The sequence below is a fragment of the Prionailurus bengalensis genome, chromosome A3 (genome assembly GCF_016509475.1).
Source record: "Prionailurus bengalensis isolate Pbe53 chromosome A3, Fcat_Pben_1.1_paternal_pri, whole genome shotgun sequence".
Taxonomy (NCBI): domain Eukaryota; kingdom Metazoa; phylum Chordata; class Mammalia; order Carnivora; family Felidae; genus Prionailurus; species Prionailurus bengalensis.
Window position 1 is genome coordinate 134,438,934 of NC_057354.1, and position 22,137 is coordinate 134,461,070.

The 22,137-nt window shown below is 38.8% G+C and overlaps 1 protein-coding gene across 19 annotated transcripts in view; it reads left to right on the forward strand.

Annotated features, from left to right (window-relative positions):
* The window catches only part of KIDINS220 (kinase D interacting substrate 220), a 100,435-nt gene that overhangs the window by 61,447 nt on the left and 16,851 nt on the right, over window positions 1-22,137 (forward strand). For 6 of the 19 annotated variants that reach the window (XM_043604602.1, XM_043604587.1, XM_043604589.1 and 3 more), the window contains 6 exons: window positions 11,107-11,285; window positions 12,604-12,827; window positions 15,206-15,319; window positions 16,076-16,132; window positions 20,144-20,179; window positions 21,778-21,810. In XM_043604602.1, coding sequence (XP_043460537.1) covers window positions 11,107-11,285; window positions 12,604-12,827; window positions 15,206-15,319; window positions 16,076-16,132; window positions 20,144-20,179; window positions 21,778-21,810 — 643 coding nt within the window. The remainder of the gene's footprint in view (window positions 1-11,106; window positions 11,286-12,603; window positions 12,828-15,205; window positions 15,320-16,075; window positions 16,133-20,143; window positions 20,180-21,777; window positions 21,811-22,137) is intronic. The other 13 variants (XM_043604603.1, XM_043604594.1, XM_043604596.1 and 10 more) reach the window with 4 other exon arrangements.

The following is a 22,137-nucleotide window of genomic DNA, read 5'->3' on the forward strand; positions in this document are numbered from 1 at the left end:
GGAAGCCAGGAGATGATCTGTAACTACATAGCAAGGCAGCAGATCTGAGAGAATTACAAATACAGAACTATACTAATTTTATTTTTATTTCCAGATATATTTTATTCATTTTCAAATGAGTATTTAGAATTATTTATTATATATCAATGGGAATATTATTATGTATCAACGGGCAGATAGGAAATTTTCCAGAGGATTGAATTTCTGCTCTGTTAAAAAAATGCGGACTCTTACCAACTTATGTAAAACCCCAAATAAATGCTTTATTCAGTTCTAATTGTGTCTAGTAACTGCAATAGGTTCTGTGGGGAATGCTTAAAAAATCAGTTGTGATATTTGACACTTAAACAGATGGTACCTCTGTTTTTTAAGCCTTTATATCATTTTATATGCATTAGGTGGCTATAATTTTTTTAGGTAGCTTTTCAGTAGCTTTTCATTTGCTTTAAATAGGATAAAATTGATTTTAAAAATATTTTCTCATTTAAACTCATGATGCCATGTTCAGTAATTTTATGGAAATAAAATAAAAATAAAAAGAACAAAGAAAGAATTTTAAATGTTCCAAAGTTGTGCATTTCTAGCTCCAACATGAAAAAAGTATATTAACTAAGGATGTTTGAAATCTGAAATAAAAAACTCAACTTCTCTCATGTATAGGTTTTGATATGTAAAGCAAAAATATTACTTATGCAGGTAATAATTATATTAACATAATTTATATTATAATATGGTACGAGTATTATGCACATTTACATTTTAAAAAACCCAAGTCTGATTACTGAAGGATTCACATTTGCCACCAGACTATTTGTCTGTCTATCATCTATATGAAGTTATTTTTTTCAACAGACGTTTATGATTTTAGAACTTCAAGTCAAAATATTTTTAAGACTCTTTGAAATAGGAGAATAAACAACAAAAGTGCCGGGTAACCGAAACAGGTAAAGGGAGTGGCCGCTGTAGAGCTCTGCCGCCAGCAGCTCCTGGTAGCAATATCCGGGAAGTCCACAAGGGGGGAGTATTTCACTAGAGACATTATTAGCATGTTCGGCCAAGAAATAAGCCCTACTTCATTTTGCTCTTCCCTTTCCAGAGCAGGAAAACAAGGAAAGCACTTAAGTTTAAATATGAATATCTGACACTTTAAAGTTTAATTTCCATGCCTGTTTTTTAAAAATGGCTTCACAGGACGTTCGTAAGTACTGAGACTCTTGATCACAGGCAAATGAGTGGTTAGCTGATTTTATGGCATAGTCTTTATTAAGTTTAGTACTACCTTTTCCTCCTCAAATTCTTTTAAATGAGCTTTTGTGAAAAGGGTGGGTATGAAAAAAGGGGAGTATTTGAAAGATATAAATAAATACAATTGGTCTTTATAAAGATTTGTATTAGATTAAAAGTATTAAATTCTAAACATTGTAGAACTTAGGTTCTATTCTTATTAAACATTAAAGCTTTAAGATAGCTTATCTAATAAAGGTTTTGTTTTTTAAAAAAAATTTTTTTTAACGTTTTCTTTATTTTTTAATTTTTAAAAAAAAAATTTTTTTTTTCAACGTTTATTTATCTTTGGGACAGAGAGAGACAGAGCATGAACGGGGGAGGGGCAGAGAGAGAGGGAGACACAGAATGGGAAACAGGCTCCAGGCTCCGAGCCATCAGCCCAGAGCTCGACGCGGGGCTCGAACTCACGGACCACGAGATCGTGACCTGGCTGAAGTCGGACGCTTAACCGACTGTGCCACCCAGGCGCCCCCGTTTTATTTATTTTTGAGACAGGAAGAGACAGAATATGAACAGGGGAGGGTCAGAGAGAGGGAGACACAGAATCTGAAACAGGCTCCAGGCTCTGAGCTGTCAGCACAGAGCCTGACATGGGGCTCGAACTTACGGACGGCGAGATCATGATCTGAGCCGAAGTCAGCCGCTTAACTGACTGAGCCACCCAGGCGCCCCTAAAGGTTTTGTTTTAATCTGAGGCATATTCATAGACAAGCTTTGATTTCAGAACCTTCATTCTGTATACCTCCTTTTCAGAGTTTTATTTCAAAACATTTGCTTCCTCTAGATGGTTAATGGAAGAATCTTTAAGAATTCCAAAAGGAAACAATAATAGGAACATCTCTTACTGTTTGGTAGCACCTCCCAATATTAGTAGTGTTCCTCAAGCAGCTATGAAAATCGGATCTCATTTACTTTTATCAGAATATTTTTTTAATACATCTTAGTACAAACTCTTGATATGGGACAATGGGCTTTACATTTTTATGATAGATAGTATTTTCATATTGAGTCAGTTGCAATTATTTTGCCTCTCTTAACCTCTTTACCGAAGTCTTCTGTTATTACCCTAGCTTGAAACTATTGTTTTATCATCTGAATTGGTATTATCTGATCACTTGTGTGGCAGCAACTGGGTAGGCATTGGGCTGTAGTACGTGGTTTCTCAGGCTTCTCCCCTGCCCCCCCCCCCCCCCCCCCCGTGGAAACCTTTTTGCAAATTAAATCTTATGCACAACCCCGGTAAATAAAGCAGAATGAATATAAATTAATTGACTCAAATTAGAATGTTTCCTAATAAATTCAGTTAGAAAAATGAGCTGTTCTGAAGAACATACTAAAATTGAAACATGTAGGGGCGCCTGGGTGGCTCAGTTGGTTGAGCGTCTGACTTTGGCTTAGGTCATGATCTCGAGGTCTGTGAGTTCGGGCCTCACGTCAGGCTCTGTGCTGACAGGTCGGAGCCTGGAGCCTGGAGCCTGCTTCAGATTCTGTGTCTCCCTCTCTCTCTGCCCCTCCCCTGCTCATGCTCTGTCTCTCTCTCTCTCTCTCTGTCAAAATAAATAAACATTAAAATTTTTTTTTGTAATTGAAACATGTGGATGATCCCTGCATGCTTACCTTGGCATAAACCTCTCTCTGTTTCTGTGCTTAGTTTTGGTAATATAATATCAAGAAAATTCTGAATCCTAGGTAGATTCAAATGTTACCAATTTTTAAACGTGTTTTGCAGTGGCAGGATGTTTTCAATTAATTTGGCTTCATCGGTCGGTCACCAGGCTTATGTGACAGCTGCTCACATTTCTTCTAATTGGTTGAAGTGCTGGGTGCTGCTTCTGTGACAAGGTCCTGTCACCTGAGTCATGTCATAAACTAGCACTGATATCTGAACTGTTTATTACGCTCTGACTTGGGCACATCAGGTGGAGTAGTGCATTCGCTTGCCTAACTTTATGAAGAGGAAAGTGCTGGACTGGATTAATTAAAAAAAAAAAAAAAGGAATTTATATCTGCACCTGAAAATGGAGGAAAAACCTTATTTCAAAGTCTGCAAAAAATTAAAACAAAAAATCAGGATGACCTGAGGCTTATATGTTGGTCTTCTTCAATGCATTAAAATTTAATATGTAACAGTGTTCTATCTTATTATATTTTAAGGAGTTAAAAATATGTAAATCATTACTTAAGAACTCTGAACCCTGACTGTGGCCCCCAGTTTGAGCCAGTGCAGGGAACGGGGCACAGGCTTTTGAATCAGGCCGGATGGGCACCAGCTCTGCCACTTACATTGGAGGTGATGTCAGGCCAGTTGCTTCACATCTCTGAGCCTCTGTTTCCTCATGTTAAAAGTTGAAATGGTACCTCATGGAATGTTTGGGAGATGGAAATTAGGTAAACTAGAGAAAACACCTGGCTCAGAGAATGGCAGGCTGTAGATGTTCGTATACAAATACTAGTACTTTAAAAAATTTTCTTCTCAATTCCTTATAACCTTCGAATATATTTTTGCTGTCAGATTACATGTAAGAACACACGTAATTTACACGTGTGTTCTTCACAGCATCTTACACAACACACAGAAATGAAGGCGGTGCCTTATCTGTAATGTACATGAGCCAGTGCAGATACCTCTTTGAGCTTTTGTATTTTACCCTTCCTGTTTGTCGATCCTTTCTCATCCCTGTAGTTACTAAACTTGCAACCTTAAAGCCAAGTTAAGTTATGCTTCCGGTGTCATTTTTACACCAAAACCAAGGGAGCTCAGATGTCGAAGGGACGGCGTAGGCCAGGGCTTTCCTTCATTACTTTGAGAGAGAGAACAGCTCCCACGTGGTGGGTGTGGGAAGCATCCACAGGGCCGTCCACAAGATGGAAGAGATCTACTTCAGGCCTCTGAAATAAGGAAACTGGGATTGAGAGGGGTTACAGGACTTGGCCCAAATCACACAGTTACCCAGTGACCCAGCCTTTCAAGTAAATTAATTTTTTTTTTTTTTTAATGTTTATCTTAGTGTGAGAGAGAGAGACAGAGAGCAACAGAGCATGAGCGGAGGAGGGGCAGACACAGAGGGAGACACAGAATCCAAAGCAGGCACTAGGCACTGAGCCGTCAGCACAGAGCCCGATGCGGGGCTCGAATTCACGAACCAGGAGGTCATGACCTGAGCCGAAGTCGGACGCTCAACCGCTCAACCGACTGAGCCACCCAGGGGTGGCTTAAGTTAATTTTGTTACACCTTTTAAATAGTTCATCTCGTTACTTTTACTTGTCAAACATTATAGCCTTATTCTGACTTAACCTGAGCTGGTGAAGTCTGGATTTAAGGATAGGTGCCACAGTAAGTACCCTGTTCTATCCTTTCAGAGCCCAGCCGGGGTGCAGTGTAGGTCTGTATTCCCAGAAATGACAGCCTGTAATGGAAAGCATCTAACACGTAAATAGGTAGTAAGTTTATACAATAGCTTCGAAGGGAGACTTTTACCCCAGACGTTGGTTATACTATTTCCTTGGCTGTTGAACGCACTGCTGTTCATCACTGGATTGAATGGAATCCTCGCTGGAGAGTATTAAGCTGCGTTTCTTTTCGAGTGTAAATGCTTCTGTGTCAAAATAATTCAATGCTTTAAAAAAAGGGATAAGGAGATTTTTTAAGTTCCACTATAATTAATGTACAGTGTTACATTAGCCGCAGGTGTACAATTTAGTGATTCCACAACTCTCAGTGCTCATAAGTGTGCCCTTATCCCAAGGATATTTTTATGGTCATAAAATTTTCCTTTATTTCTAGTCCTAGTTCATTTTTCAGTTTCTGACTACATTTGCTATTCAAGCTCAAAGAAAGAAGCAAGGATGGCCGCAACATATGAACAAGACGTGGCCAGCAGCACCGACTTGTAAAGAAGTAACTTGGATAAGGGGGAGCTGTGTCATGTGAGGTCCTGGGTGTGGTGGCATCTCTGCCACCAAGGTCGTGTCTTGTGCTGTCCATGTGAGTCCTAGCTGAAGTCCAGCTGCAGTTATGCAAATTGCGGTCTTAATGATAGTCTACTGAGTTCGCATATTGAGCACTTAAAAAATTTTTTTTAAATGTTTATTTATTTTTGAGACAATGCGAGAGACAGAGTGCAAGCGGCGGAGGGGCAGACAGAGGGAGACACAGAATCCGAAGCGGGCTCCATCCAGGCCCTGAGCTATCAGCACAGAGCCCGACGCGGGACTCGAACTCATGAACTATGAGATCACAACCTGAGCCGAAGTCGGATGCTCAGCCGACTGAGCCACTCAGGCGCCCCTAAAATTTTTTTTAAATTACATTACTACATGTTTCTTCCAGTGTAAAAAAGTAATCTTGGGCCTTAATATTCTGACCAGATAGGAAATACACACTGTCTTGAAAATATATACGCCTTCGGTGGGAAATAATCTTTTTAAAATGTAGAGGAAGCTGTTCTGCTAAGCAAAAGAGTAACATTGTTTAGCTCTCCCAGTGATTTATTTGGAAATTTAGACAAGTACTTTCATGGTTGGCATTATATAATCCTAATTGGATCGTCCTTAAACACATAAGTCAAACACATTAAATGCTTGAAACCAGAAACTAACAAACCTGAAGGCTTGGCATGATTACGTATTCACCGTGCCACATACACAAGTGCTTTGTTGTTTTCTAGTGCGGTTACTGAATAGGATGCCTTTAAAATGCAGCATTACTTTTGTAAGCTTTGAAAAGTAGGGGCTAATGAGAACATTGGACCCCGCACTGTTGTTTTGAGAATGGGCTCTGACCACTGCATGCAGGCGCCCCTTTTCCCTTTGCTCCGCTGAGTGTACTGGGCTCAACACAGCCTTGTGCTTGTGGGCTACTTTGCTACTTTTGTTACTTTAGCTATAGACGCCCTAGGCTAGTGGCCTTTCCAATATGATATGAAAGGTGACTCCTGGAATTGTTATCATGGTACTTTTATAGGAATCGTAGGAGTGATTGAAATTTAAGCGATGCAGTACCTCAGAGGGAAATGTATAGCCGTAAATGCCGATGTTAAGGAGGAAGAAAGACCTTCATAGCTTAACTTTATACCTTGATTAACTAGGAAAAAAAGAACACATTTTTAAGGTTTCAAAGCTAGCAGAAGGAAGGAAAAAATAAAGGTTAGAGCCGAGATAAACAAAAGATTAGAATAACTATAGAATCGACCAAACCAAAAGTTGTTTCTTTGAAAGAGATCGACAAAATTGACAACTTCTACTACACTGACGAAAAAAGAACACACAAATAACTAAAATCAGAAAGTGACGGTATTACCACCAATCATACAAGAATAAAAAGAATTGCAAGAGAATATTCAGTAGGTGCAGAAAAGGCATTTGACAAAATCCAGCATCCTTTCACAATAGAAACACATAGAAAACTGGGAATACAAAGGAGCTTACTCAACATGAAAAGGCGTTTGTAAAAAAACCCACTGCTGGGGCGCCTGGGCGGCGCAGTCGGTTAAGCGTCCGACTTCAGCCAGGTCACGATCTCGCGGTCCGTGAGTTCGAGCCCCGCGTCGGGCTCTGGGCTGATGGCTCAGAGCCTGGAGCCTGTTTCCGATTCTGTGTCTCCCTCTCTCTCTGCCCCTCCCCCGTTCATGCTCTGTCTCTCTCTGTCCCAAAAATAAATAAACGTTGAAAAAAAAAATTAAAAAAAAAAAAACAACCCACTGCCAACCTCATTCTCCATGGCGAAACACTGCAAGTTTCCCCACTAAGACAGAACGTGATAAGGACCCCTGCTGCTGTGGGCTGCATGTGTCTCTCCCAAGTTCATATGTTGAAACCCTGTTCCTCAAGTGATCATATTGGAGGTGGGGGCTCTGGGAGGTAAATAGGCTCAGATGAGGTCATGAGGGTAGAGTCCTGGGATTAGTGTCCTTACAAGAAGAGACAGTTAGCTGCAAACCAGGGAGAGGGTTCTCATCAGAACCTGACTGCTGGCACCATGATCTCAGACTTCCATACTCAAGAACTGTAAGAAATAAATGTTTTTTAAATCACCCAGTCTATGATATTTTGGTATAGCAGCCTGTAGCTGACTCAGACACCCACTTTCACTACCACTGTTCACTATTATACTGGAAGATCTAGTGAGTGCAATTGGACAAAAAGCAGGAGGAAACGGATCCAAATTGGAAAGGAAGAAATAACACTATCTCCAATCGCAAATGACGTGATCCTGTATATAGAAAATCTCAAGGAATCCACAAGAAAGCTGCTAGAGGTAACAAGTTCAACAAAGTTGCAGGCTACAGAGCAACACAATATCATTTGTGTTTCTGTACCTCTGCAGTGAACTATCTGAAAGGAAATTAAGAAAGCGGTTCTAGGGGTGCCTGGGGGCTCACTTGGTTAAGCATCCAACTCGATCTCAGCTCAGGTCTTGGTCTCAGGGTCTGTGAGTTCAAGCCCTGTGTTGGACACCACACTGGGTGTGGAGCCTACTGAAGAAGAAGCAGAAGCAGAAGCAGAAGCAGAAGCAGAAGCAGAAGCAGAAGAAGAAGAAAGCAATTAAATTTACTATTGCATCTAAAAGAATAAAATACCCAGAAATAATTAAGAAAAATATTTTTAATGTTTATTTATTTTTGAGAGACACAGAGAGACAGACCATGGGCAGGGGAGAGGCAGAGAGAGAGGGAGACACAGAATCCGAAGCAGGCTCCAGGCTCTGAGCTGTCAGCACAGAGCCCGTCGCGGGGCTTGAGCTCACGAACCGCCAGATCATGACCTGAGCCAGAGTTGGACACTTAACCAACTGAGCCACCCAGGCGCCCCTGCCCCCCACCCCCAGGAATAAATTTAACCAACAAGGTTAAAGGCTTGTACAATGAAAACTGTGAATTGCTAAATTAAAGAAGATCTAAAAAAATCTAAATGGAAATATAGCTCATGTTCATCAATGGGAAGACTGAATATTAAGATGTCAGAACTACCCAAAGTGATCTACAGATTTAATACAATCCCTACCCAAATAGCCTTGTTTTGCAGAAATGGAAACCTGATTCTCAGATTCACATGAAATTGCAAAGCATCCCAAATAGCCAAAACAATCTTGAAAAGATTCTTCTTGAAAAAGAAGAAAGTTGGAGGACTCACACTTCTCAATTTCAAAACTTACTACAGACCTACGGTGATCAAAACAATGAGGCACTGGCCTAAGAATGGGGAGATAGACCAATGAAATAGAATTGAACATTTAGAAATAAACTGATACGTCTGTGGGCTGCTTGAGCTTTGACGAGGGTGCCAAGCCCATTTCATGGGGGAAAGAATGGTTTCTTCCACAAATGGTGCTGGGACGACTAGATCTCTACGTGCCAAAGAATGAAGTTGGACCCCCATTTCACACCACGTATGAAAATGAACTCTTAAGTGGATCAACCTACTCTTTCCCAAGCGTAAATCTCTTTTCCATATCAGAAAGTGTAATTACAGTGAAAATTATTACAGAAGAATAGAGCTCTTTGGGAACAGTGTATTTTTTCTTTGTATTCGTTCTACAAATATTTATTAAGCAAAAGTGATGTGACACTATTCTGCTCTAGGCTCTGGAGATACAATAGTGAACAAAACTGAACCTCTTCCAAGCTTTAAAGGAACTTACGGTCTAGAGGGGGAATAGACATCAACAAAATAATTCCGCTAATGATTATCAAATTCCGGTTGGGATATGTGGTGTGCAGGAAAGTAAATGTGCTACGAGGGTCTGCTCTTGGGAAAGACTTGCTTGAAGAGGCGGGGAGTTGGGTCGAGACAAAGGGGGAGTAGGAATTAGCGGGGTCAAGACCGAACAAGAGCGTAGTCAGCTCCTGAGGCGTTCTGGGTTTTCAGTGGTCTCTCCACACATGTGGACTTCACTTCATCTTTTGTTTCACACCCATTGGCGGTGGTGCTGAGGAGCTGTTTTCTGTCTGTGTTCCATCTCCATCCCGGAATCTCAAAAGTGCTCTGTGCATAGAGTGTTATTTAATAAATGGGCATTCACTGATCGAATGTATTTGAGCCCAGTAGGGGTTGAATTTGTCTTAAGGTAATAAAATTGTGAGGTAGTTAAGAGTGTTCTCTAAGTTTTTGAAGGAATTTTGTCTTCTTTTTAACCTTCTAGGATTAAATAATGACATTATCAGGCAGCTACTTTTAGATAAAGTGTGACAAATCATGCCTTCTTCATAAATTATGCTTTTAGAACCTGTTTATATTTTGATTTAAAATAGAAATTTTTTCCCCCATGTAATTTAAGACCTCATTTTGAATGCAAGTGATTTGAATGGCTTATGTAATTTCTGCCAGGGAATTAATACGGACTTTCTATAAACCACTGTCATTTGTAATCAGAATGCCTTTAACTTACATTGCCGTTGGCGTTAACAAGTATTGCTAGATCGGTAGCATAGAAAGAAATTGCATTTAAACTTACTAGGAGCTCATTGATGCCTGAGGCTTTATAATGCTTTCTGTGGGCCATTTAACTGCTGGCAACTTTAATTCACATGATTCATAATACTGGAAATTCAAATTCACTCTTAATTGAAAAGTGAAGTTACTTAAATTCTTTAAATACTAACCTTTGGAAAAATATCTGAAAAATAAAGACACATATGATTTTAGTGGCCCATTGCCAAAAGATTATCATTTACATAAATATCTCTTTCAGTGGAAGAGTTTAACGTATTGAGCTCAAAAGGTTAGAATCGAGACTTCAATCTGGAAACCAGCAGTAGACTGTTGGCTTGTGAACAGCAGTATTGTTCATCATATTGAGAACACTGTTCACATTCAAGTTTAAGCAGAGCTGGCATTAAAATTCAGTTAATTTGTTTCATGTGACTTGTCAGCTGTGTGTTTTTATCTAAATCTTTCTAGCTTCCCTTCTTAGTATTTTATGTTCCACTCCTGAAACAGATGAACTACCTTTTTAACTGTTTAAACTCTGAAATCTTGGCCACTTCTGCAAATGAGTCTTTGTAACCATTCTCCTAGGTTTTTCATTTCATTTAAAATATATCACTGATCAGTTTGAATGCCATTTTAATTTATTAAAAAGTCATCCCATCAGAGGGTTCTTCTGTTTTGTGCAGGTGTGCGTGAGTCCGTGCAAGGGACTCCCTGAGGCTCATTAACACAAAATCCTTGTCCTTGTGTCCTCACCAGCACCCTTTTCTTGTTTGCTAATTTTGTTCCCTGGGCTTTCCCTCGGATGGCTTTTAATATTTGGCTACTAGCCCAGGATTGGGTCTGAGCAGTAAAGGAATAGAAAATAAAACCTTTTTTGAAACAGGGAAAACCTGTACTAACTTTTTTCTAGTGTATGTAATTTATTTAAAAATTATCATTTACTTCTTCTTTTCTTTGCAAGCTAAGGACGGTGGTATTCCATAGTAAATGTGGGGTTGAGAGCTGGTCAACTTCTCTCGCCCAGTTGCGTGGCTTTGGGCAGGCTGGCTCATTTGTCTGAGGCTTGCTCTGCTGTGTGTAAAATGGTAACTCGTTTAACCTTCACCAAAAGGTCCTCATCCACATGCGAAGAGCCTGAAAAACCTGCTTTCTTTCCTGTTCCCTAGCCCGAGTCCTGCCTGTGGCCAAAGGCGTTCTAATTCTGACCTCACACTTGTTATCTTAGTCATTTTGTAACTGCAAATTTTTTTGTCCTTTTTTTTTTCCTTAAAATTTTTTTATGATGTGTAATGTGTTATTTATTTTTATGGATAGATTTTAAGTTACATGTAGAATTTTCCTTTCTAATAGTGACATTAAAGACCTTTTCCATTTGTTTCTTGTTTAAGGATATCAAAGAATATTCCAACAACTAAAGATGTTGAGCCACTGCTTGAAATAGATGGAGATATAAGAAACTTTGAAGTGTTCTTGTCTTCAAGGACCCCAGTTCTTGTGGCTCGAGACGTAAAAACCTTTTTGCCATGCACTGTAAACCTAGACCCCAAACTACGGGAAATTATTGCAGGTGGGTATTGGTAGTAAGTTTAATTTTTCTTATCTGAAGTCCTCAAAATGTTTCCCATTCCTAACTTAGCGATGTAAGTTTCTCTTGCTCCATGAGATACCAGGAAATACTGAACCAAGCACTACACAGGAGAATTTGTGGAATTGAGGATTAAGAATCTTGACATTTCTTAGAAAATGTTAAGTAATGTTATTTATTAAATTCACTTTATTCTAATATTTTTCATGAGAACCCACACACCTGACTTAACTGCTTTAGAGTCAGATTTTGAGATATAGTCACCATTTTAAGATGTCAGCCCATTATGGGGTGCCTGGGTGGCTCAGTCGGTTAGGCCTCTGACTTCGACTCAGGGCATGATCTCACGGTTTGTGAGTTCGAGCCCTGCATCAGGCTCTGTGCTGACAGCTCAGAGCCTGGAGCCTGCTTCGGATTCCGTGTCTTCTTCTCTCTCTGCCCCTCCCCCACTTGTGCTCTGTTTCTGTCTCTAAAAATAAATAAATGTAAAAAAAAACCAAAAAAAAAAACTAAGATGTCAGCCCATTGTAATTTTTCTGTGACCAAGCTGAATATAGGAGTCTTTATCCGAGGGGGCAAAATATGGTTATCTAAATTTTAACTTAAATTTGTGGACTGGAAATTGAGGATAGTGACGTTGAAGTTTTGGAATAATTTCACTTGTCCTTGAGGCACCACTACGTGCACATGCACACACACAAAATCTTTATTGAGACACATTATCTTTGGTGTGGCGCTGCTGACCCGCCTTTGAGTTTTCCGGGAGTTATGAAGAGAGAGCCTGAAACTACTTGTACATTCTTTTTTTAGGTACTAGTTATAAGGCTGATGTCAAGGTGTGTTGTGTGGCCATGGAATTGGTTGTGGTTGTTCAGAGATGGATGCGTCATATACTTTGCAAGCCCACAGCTTAGCGATCATTGTATTTATTAATATCAGACAGGTGTGAATTATTAATAGTAACACTTAATGGATCGTAAACAATTGTTAGAATAGCACAAGTACCTTAAAAAGTCAAAGAAAAAATTATTGCTCTGGTAACTGAAGAGAAGAATCCAGACGGTGACTTTTCAAATGGTGACAAAAGCTTTAATGCAAACTAGTTGGGTTTTTCCTCTCTGGAAGGACTATGGACAAGGTTTTCCGAGCCAAGATTTCCTGTCTCCTTTAAGCCAGTTGGAATTCTTGGCAAGTGAAAAAAGCATGTCTCTGTCTGGTAACCGAAGAAGGAGGTGATAGTTGCGCTGATTACTAAAGTCCTGTTTTCTTTTGCCTTCTGGGGTATCCTTTAATCTTTTAGATGTTCGTGCTGCGAGGGACCAGATTAATATCGGCGGACTTGCATACCCCCCGCTGCCTTTACACGAAGCTCCTCCAAGGCCACCGTCAGGCTACAGTCAGCCTCCGTCTGTCTGTTCTTCTTCTTCCTTCAACGGACCGTTTGGAGGTGGGGTCGTGTCTCCACAGCCTCACAGCAGCTATTACAGCGGGATGACGGGACCCCAGCATCCATTCTACAACAGGGTAAGAGAGTGCTGGGAATCCTCAATGTTAAGAACTTGTTTGGGGGAAATATCAGAAGCTTTCTGCTGTGGATTCTATTGTTGTTTTGAAATGGCACTTTAGCTTTAAAATAGGAAAAATGTTAAGGTGGAATTTAAAGTACATGATTTTTTAAAAATCAAAAGAATTTTTCACTTGGACGGGTTCTAGATCTCAATGGAGTCTGAATGTTAGAGATGCTTTTTGTTTTTATAAGAAAGTGAACTCCACAGGGTCATCAGTGACTGTCCTGTGCTACGAAGGGAGCTGTTTCTCTATTTGTTCATAAAGAAATGTTGCATTTGTCATGTTTTGTGTAATTACATTGGCATTTAAAAACAATGGTGAACTTGAATTTCCACCGTAGTTTAGTAAACCCATATTTAATGTGTGTTACAGCTTTTAAGCATGAGATAATGATGGCAGACGCTGCTTGTAGGATTCAGATGTTATTGCCAAATAACAGCCCGGTGGCCCATTTCTAAAGTTATATTTCAAGTTTTGGCAGTCATGTATAATTGTTTACTTAGTATAAATATGATAATTTTCTACTTAAAAAGATGAAAGCACAAGTATCAGTGGGTATACAGACCCTGTCAAGGTTAGTAGCCCAAGCTACACCCACCTTACTGATCTTAAATACTAAGATTTCCTACTGGAAAATGGAGCATTGAACCCTCCTTGTGTACTTTCTGGAACCATACTCTAAGGTCCGTTACAGTTTCTTATTTTTGTTGTCTCCCTCTTTAGTTTAATTTGAGAAAAACATAGAGGCTAGTATTCATAGGAGCCAGCAACTGCATGCCTAAATAAATTTCATGTGAGCTAGGAAGAAAGTGAAGTTTAGAATAAATGTGGCAAAGAAGGAGTTCCAGAATTTAAATTAAAATTTCAGTTTTTGAAAAATGTTGGCCATCTAAGTACAGTTGACCCTTGAACAACACGGGTTTGAGCTGTGTGATTCCACTTATACCAAGAGGGTTTTGGTGTTTTGTTTTGTTTTGTTTTTTGATAAATACAGCACAGTACTGTAAATGTATCTTCTCTTCCTTATGACTTTTTTCTCTAGCTTACTTTATTATAAGAAAACAGTATATAATGCATACAACATGCAAAATATGTGTTATTTGATTGTTCTGGTCACCAGTAGGCTATTAGTAGTTAAGTTTTGGGGAAGTCAAAAGTTATGCATAGACTTTTGACTACTTGGAGGGTCAGCGCTCCTAACCCCTGTGTTGTTCAAGCTCAACTGTAATTAGGGGCACTATTCACAGAGGTCCTGTGAATAATGTTATTCTACTCTTTCGTTCAGACAGGGGGAAAAAGGTAGATCAGTAGCATTTTATAATGTAGTCCATATTTACAAAAGTTAACTGTGGGGTAACAGTGTTGAAATGCAGGTTTTTTATTTAGCAGTCTTAAAATCTGCTGTAGTTTCACATAAAATGGCTCATTGATCGGTCGATGACAGTTGAGGTTTTGAAACCAAGAAATTTATTTATTTTTTTAATTTACCATGCCATCTAGGCTGATGTGATGCTTTAATAGCATTTTATCATTTTAAAAACACTTAAAATTTTCTCATGTTTTTAGATCTAGTTATTATTTGTTCTAGTTATCTGAGGTTTCCAGTCTAAAAGTTAAAAGCAGAACAATTTTCTTAAATGGCAGCAGTTAAAAGGTAGGGGAGGATGTTATTTCAGTGTAATGAAGCTTAATGGGTTTTAATCTTTATGTTTAGCCCATATAATTTGCTGTCTCCTGTTTATGTGAAGTTGGCTACAAATAAAGGCAGTAGTTACAAATCTCACTAAACAATGGATTCCCCATTAATAAATACACCTTATTTAAGAGATAAACTCTAAACTATAGGATATAAAGTAAGCTCTAGGAGTAATATTCTTGGAATCCATGCTAGGTGTTCTTGTATACGTTGAGACTTTTTTTTTTGGTCTTACTTAAAGCTCATCTTTTTTTGTAAAGAACAGTATTCTATTAAAAGTCCATTCTGCTTTTTTAAAGAGATTGTGAGTTAATATTTGTAAATCACTTAGAAACTGACATATGGAAGCCCGTAAAAATGTTAAAAAGAGACTCTTGTGTCAGATTGTAAGGTGCAAAACTTCAGTTGCTTACAAACCTTATATTAAATCAACAATATGAAATTTTAAATACTGGTCTTAACTTTGGGTTTAATATCTGACAGACTGTGAGTAAGGTACTTTTTCTTTTGTTTTGTCACTTGCATTATTCAAAATTTGGAGTTGTGTTTTGTTGGTTAGTTTCATTTGATAAATCTCATCACACTTTGATTTCTGTAATTGTTTATCCCCTTCTTTTGTTACGTGTTTTTTCCATAGCCATTCTTTGCCCCCTACCTTTACACGCCAAGGTATTACCCTGGCGGCTCCCAACACCTCATCTCACGTCCATCAGTAAAAACGAATTTGCCCAGAGATCAAAGCAATGGCCTAGTAAGTATAAAAAAGGGTAACTAAAGTATTAATCTAATAAGACACATAGACAGCACTAGTAGTTTGGTTATTTCCTTTCTGTAGCAAAAGAATGCAACTTATTTAATAAATAGCGTTAAGACACATAAGCTATTACTAACATAAAATGTGTTTTGTTTTTATTTCTGGTAAATGTCTATGGAAGGAAAATGACTAGCAGCCTCAGTGAATAAATGTTGAGTTGTTTACAACCAGAGTTTCTGGCTTATAATGCAGTGTTTGTTACCAAAACTTTAAAAACTAAACCTTTACATCTGCTCATTTCTAATATCTTTTTAAGAAAACATACATACATGGTATCTGCATATATATGCACATGTACACGTATATATGCTAGCCCCATGGTATAAAAGTTCAAGGATATATTGGAGGAGCATTTTAATCTAACGGCAGAAATTAAATAGGATAGGGAATTATTCAAATGTGTGATTGAATCCAATCCAAAACAAAATACATTGTAAATTACCAGGTGTTCCTAATGGTCAGTTTAACAATGGAAAAAAAAAAGAGATTTCCCATTAACATATTTTTATAAGTGAGAAGATAAAAGCTGTAGAACTTCAACTGTTTATTTAAAATTTAAGTGTCGCCGAGGGACGCTCCAATCATGCGCAGGTTTCGGTGTTGTCTGTGGTCGTGTTAGTGCCGTGTTCATTCATCACCCTACGGCTCGGGCCCCCCTCACCTTTCACCCACACTCTTGTTTTGTGTTGTTAGGAGGTTATCAAGGAGGATGCTGCTGAGGGGCTTCCTTCACCCACAGACTCCTTGAGGGTAACGGCGTAGCCTTGTGCTGGGAACACGGGCCTGTCATCGCTTCTGCAGCAGGAACTACTGTCTTAGTTGTGGTGACAGCAGTTCCCTAACTCTGCCTCTGTGCTGTGATGGCTGCTCCTGTAGAGTAGCTGAATACTAATAATGAGAGCTCACGGATTCATTTAAAAGCTAATGCTTAACTTTACCCTCTATTCACTCAACTCTTTTTCCCCTTTTTCAATGACACCGGGATGGGCTTTGTTTTTTACAGCAGCCACCAGGAGCACTCAGTTGGTGGTATTTGTTCCTTGGTATTGAGCTGTTTTCACCTTTGACTGGTGGTGTTCTTCGGCCTGCAGTTGGTACTGCACGCATGGAACACTTCTGAAAGTTTCCCAAATTCCCCCTTGAGGGCACAAAAGCACATTATCAGCTAGATGGCGTAGACCAAAACGGATCTGTAGTGCCTCATTCTTAATCTAGGTGTCCACAGTTTGTGAAACCTTAGCGTGAATGTACTATTTTTCTTTATCTGTATATTTATTAAAATAAAATTTTTAGATAAGCAGGTGGTTCATTATATAACTGGAATTTTTTTAACCTTTTTTTGGCTAACGCCTTAAAGCGAGTTTCTTTTAAAAAACTGTATAGGAAATCATTTCATATATTTATCATTCATTCAAGACTTTGTATTTAATAAGAGATTTGTTTAATGTGATGAGCCTGAAAATCTTCATTTACTCAGTGTGGAATTTAGGAACCCACTCTGTATTTTAATGTCTACTGATTAATTTACAGAATGTTATGCCCGTGTAAACATGATCAGTTTAATCTAGAGCTGTGCTAAAATGCGGCACGACGGTTAGAATTAATGTGGGGAAATACTACATCCTGAGCTTACCCACCATTTTTAACTTAAAACATGCATTTGGGTAGGCAATAGTTCTTTAACTTTAATTTTCTTTGAGTTTTTCTTTGAGAAACTTTGAGTTTCTTGGAGTTTCTCTAAGAGAAAGAACCATCTTGGTGTTTTCACTGAGGAGCTGATGATTCTTTTTAAGTCATTAATGTTTCAGCTGAAGTGTTTGAGTGACTCCAATTATCCAGGAATAATAGACACAGTAAACCACTATAATTCTATTTGGGTGTTGGGGGAATCTTTTATCCGTGGATCATTGCCACTGTATGCAAGAATGACTTTTAGTTTAGTCAGAGAGCCTTTCATACATACCTTCGTGCATGTAATGCAATTCTCTAAGCTAAAATTCCTTAGCAAACTTTTGATGAAAATCAGATACTGTGAAGAATTTGATGGTCTTAATGACACAGACATGCTGAAATAGTCGCTATTCCCATGCTTGAGTGTGTGGACAAAGACTTATAATTAAAAGGTATCTGTAGTTTCTTTCAGGGACCAGTGAAGGAGCATCAAGCAAATTGGAAATGGGTTTTTGGGGAAGGGGAAATAATGCAATTCTTGCGATGTGTTTAGAAACCCAATAACAAAGCAGAAAGGTGCTCTGCCTACATTAGTGCCTTTGTTTAGTAAAATAACCATACTATTTGCTGTTCTTTTAACATTAAAAGGTAGTTTTGTGATTGGCCTAGTGAATAATAAATGCTTATGACGCTTTTTTTGCTTTTAAGAAATTAACAATGACAATAGCATGTAAAATTTGTTTGGTAGAAGACTAGTAAAAGTAGACACGTAGTTCAAAGCCAAATTAAAAGCAGTGGTGGAAATGTGGAGAAGTATCTGTACATGGGAGCCTTGTCTGGGATCTTTAGAGCTGAATCAACATAGCGGTAGTTAATGTAAAAAATAGCTAGCTCTTCATGGCTCATATGGCTTTCCAGTCCTGTAGTAGAAAATGGTAGATTTCTGAGATAACAGGCCTGTGGATTGAGTCCGTCTGCTCATTCAGCTGTCCCCCTGTATGCAGGAGGTGATGACAAGAGGCGCTTATAGAGAAGTCAGGAGCTACACAAACATCTTGGGACAAATTGTCTTGTCATTACGGACACAGAATGATGAGTAAAAATAAATATAGAATACCACCAATAAAGCAAGACTGTAAAGAGTTAACCAACTGGGATTTTCAGTATAAGTGGTCCCATCTTTTTTTACCGTAAGGAATTTTGATAAACCTTTATAAAGTAGAGCCTTATGAAAACAATTGGGTTTTCTCAATTAAAGGAACACTGTAATGATTATAGCTTGCTTGCAAAGGACAGCCAAGGACTTGCCAGGCAGGTTATTGGTATGTCCAAGTGTTTCACAAAAGTGAAGATGTAAAATACAAGACTCTATGCTAACTTTAAAAAATAATTTTATACTAGAGAAAATATATGCCAAATCTTATAAAACTGGGCAAAAAATTAACATTGGACCCAAGATATATGTTCCCCAGAATATCACAGCTAGAAAGGAGCTTTTAAGGCAGAGAAGTTCTTTTCAGAAATGAAATATTAATCAGGACTCTGGTTCCTAAAACCAATAAAAGCAGAACTCTGATCCCCACCTTGGACTTATCCTGCCTCTTGAGGATCCTCAGGAACTCTAGTACCTGTGGCCTCGTTCGGCTTCGTGGTACAGAAGAACGTTCAAGACTGGGTCTGGGAGATTTCCCTGAGGTTTACTGGAGGGGAGCGCCAGATAGATGTATGACGAGGATCCATGTGGCCTGTGTCACAACCCAGTCCTCAGACGTGCTGCCTTCTTTGCTCCTGTTAATAGTAAGCATGACTTAGCCAGGTATTTGATCTTAAGTCAAATAGACCCTGGTGGTTAGCTCTTTGCCTTGGACAAACTACTTAACATCTTGGATACCCAACTTCCTCATCTGGAAAATGCAGGCCTACCCCATAGGTCTGACTTAAGGATTACTCAGCCTTAGCCTACTTTAAGTACTTAGTGATTATTATTACTACACCAAAGGCAAATTTCATGGAGCTTTAAAGACTCAGAAACTAAAACTGTTCCATGTTAAATTAAATGACCTGTGTCTCCATAGTGGGAGCAGTGTACAAATACACCATTCAGTGTAGATTAACTCAGTCTTTTATCTGTTGATGCTTCTGTGGCCCGAAAGGTGTCCATCAGTTTGTTTTCTTAGAATTTAGAAGGATTTCTGGGTTGAGTGCTCTGAATACTTTTAGATTTTGACAGCCTTCTAGGGAATTTACTCGGTGCCTTTACTTTCTCTCAGTCCTATTCCCACTAGGAAATAGTGGCATCCGAGCATCCTGGGACCATGAAGGGAAGGACCCAATAGGGGAGGGCTTATCTCATGCCAGGCCTCCTCGGGGCATTTTGTTGTGGTATTTCAGGTTGCTCATAGGAGTATTCAGTTTTTTTATTTAAGGCATGCTGCTCGTGGTGGAAGCTGTATTTCACTGAAAAGCAGTCCTTCGAAAGAAGGAATGGTACAGCCTCTCTTTACCCTTTTATCCTTCCTTGAATTATTTAGCACGGACTACTACCGATGCCTGTGTGATCACTCACTGGCTGCACAAACTTGAGCATCTCCCAGGCACTATTCTAGTGGGATGCAGCAGTGAAGAAAACTGATGGAACTCCTACCCGCATCGAGCTTCTAGGTTTGAAGGCTGCCGCAGGAATTATCAGGACCCTGAGGTCATTCCTTCTCAGCCTTCTCTGCCACAGGGTTTACTCGATACCTTTAGACAGCTTTATTTAGATCACTTTTATACCACATTGAAAAGGCATGAAGATAAATAGTACAAAGTATAATTGTGAAGAGCTTCAGAACTGCAAAGGCAGTGTCGAGAACAGTATCCTCATTTCCAGCGTGCCGTTAGAGATTGATGAAAATGGTGGAATTAATACAGGCGTTAAAAATGAAGGTCTTGGTTTTGATTAAACTGGATCCAGTGGGAGTAACTCAGTAAAAAGTAAAAAAAGATGGGGCTTGATAGTAGATAATTTTTATTTCCACCACTGGCTTAGAACTTAAACCTGTTTTCAAACAAGTATATGTCCAAATCAAGCTGTCTCTCATTGTTCAGGAGCAGACTTGGACGAGAAAGCTAAAGACGCCGTGGGTAAGGAGTGGGCATGTTTTAGGTTTTACGTAGAGTGCAGGCACCTGTCACCTCTCAGTGGCTTCTGTCGGGGTCATTCCTGCTTTGTAAAGTGATTTAGAAGTGCATTTTTATTCTGTTCCAGTATGGAAAAGTATTCACTTATTTTTCCTTTAATAATATAGTGAAAAATTGCATTCACCTCAGGCTCCAAAGTCTTTGTGCCAGACTTCGACCCAAGAAAACTTTCTTTCCCTAAGCGATTAACAAACTGCCACAAAATTGGTGGAGATATTTCCACAGAAATATACTGCAGTAGTGATATCATTGAAACTCCGGTGTACGGTTAGAAGTTAAAACATGAGATCGTGTTCATTGCAGTTTTTGGTACTTTTTTTAAAAGGCTGCCCTTAAAATGTAGTGTTAAGCCTTATCTGTCAACTTTGACCTCATTATTTCTCATGCAATCTGAAGAGTGAGTTATATTTTCCAGCGAGGTCAACAACAGCTTTCTTTTGTGTTTTGGGTATCTTATACTAAGCTAATTTCATTAGCATTCCTTTTTTCAAGTCTCCATGTGTATATATATATATATATATATATGTGCATATATATATGCGCAATATATATATATATACATATATATGTTATATAATATATAATACATTCATATATAATTAACATATATAGTAACTTTCTGAAAATCCTGTTTATAAGGTAGATATGTAAATTAGAAGAAAAGATTCCCATTAGGTGTTGCAGATACTGAATGTGTTAAAAGGACAACATTGACATCAGGCTAGCAGGGCCCTGCCCTTTATTAAAACAATGTTGTAAGTTAACTTTGAATCAGTATTGTCAGTCATCTGTAGATTATTTTCACTATTTAACAATTTTTACCACCACCCTAGTGGGTATAGAAGAATAATCAGTAACAGTGGCATCGGCTTTCAATGGAAGTTTTAAAAAGTCTGCATCACTGAAATCGTTCTGTTAATCACAGTATGCAGACACTTTCTGCTTTACATTTAGGATTTCTTGAGCCATAAGGCTCTTAAGGCTTTCTTTTCAAATGGTATTTTAGTGCATCGATCATGTGCCAGATGCCCAGTGAAACAAACCCCAAATCTGAAAAGTAGATTTCTGAACATTAAGCGTAGTGTGGCTAGATAATACTTCATTTTATGAGGTGCTCACGTGAATTCCAAGTGCTTAAATCTTATTAGTAAAGTGGTTCTCTTGAGTTGCAGTTTTTAATTAGAATATCTAAATACTAATTTTATACTGGTAGGTGGTAGGAATATTGACTTTTCACAGCAAATTTTATTTACCTGGTTCTCCTGTTGAATGTATGGCCCATGATTTATTCTTTCAATAGAAAGACTGTATGTTCTGAGAGTACAGTTTTAATGTTACCAAGAGCATGTTAATGACATCACACTAACCTGTGTGTGTGCGTGTGTGCGCGTGTGTGCAACTGCGCGTGTGTGTTCCTTGCCTGGTGCTGCTGCAGAGGTGTCTGAGGGGTGACAAGCGTGCTGCCTGTGTTTATTACATGTGCCTATTTGATGTTTTACTTAAGCTCGTGTCCTTCATTCTGTTTTATTCCTTCCTTAAAGCCGTGTGACTCTGGGTTTAACAAACAAAGACAGGTACAGAAACTTTCAGTGAAATCTTCTTACTCACTTTTCTCATTAGACTATTAGAAGCAGCCATTGGCACCTCGCGCTGGGCTGTTGATACACCTGTGCTTATTTCAGTGCCCGAGTTTGTTTGAATAGCCGCTTTTAGCCTTTGCATGGCTCTCATTCTGGCTAATCGCTTCTAAGCTTATTGAATAAATTTACCAAAACGATAGTGTCTCAGAGTGTAGTTTTAATCTACTTACAATGTAAGATAATATAGTTGCATCAAGGCAATTTCAGTCTGTTCTGTTAGCTTTACTTTTCCCTAAAGAAATTCTGACTTGTGTGCGTTTT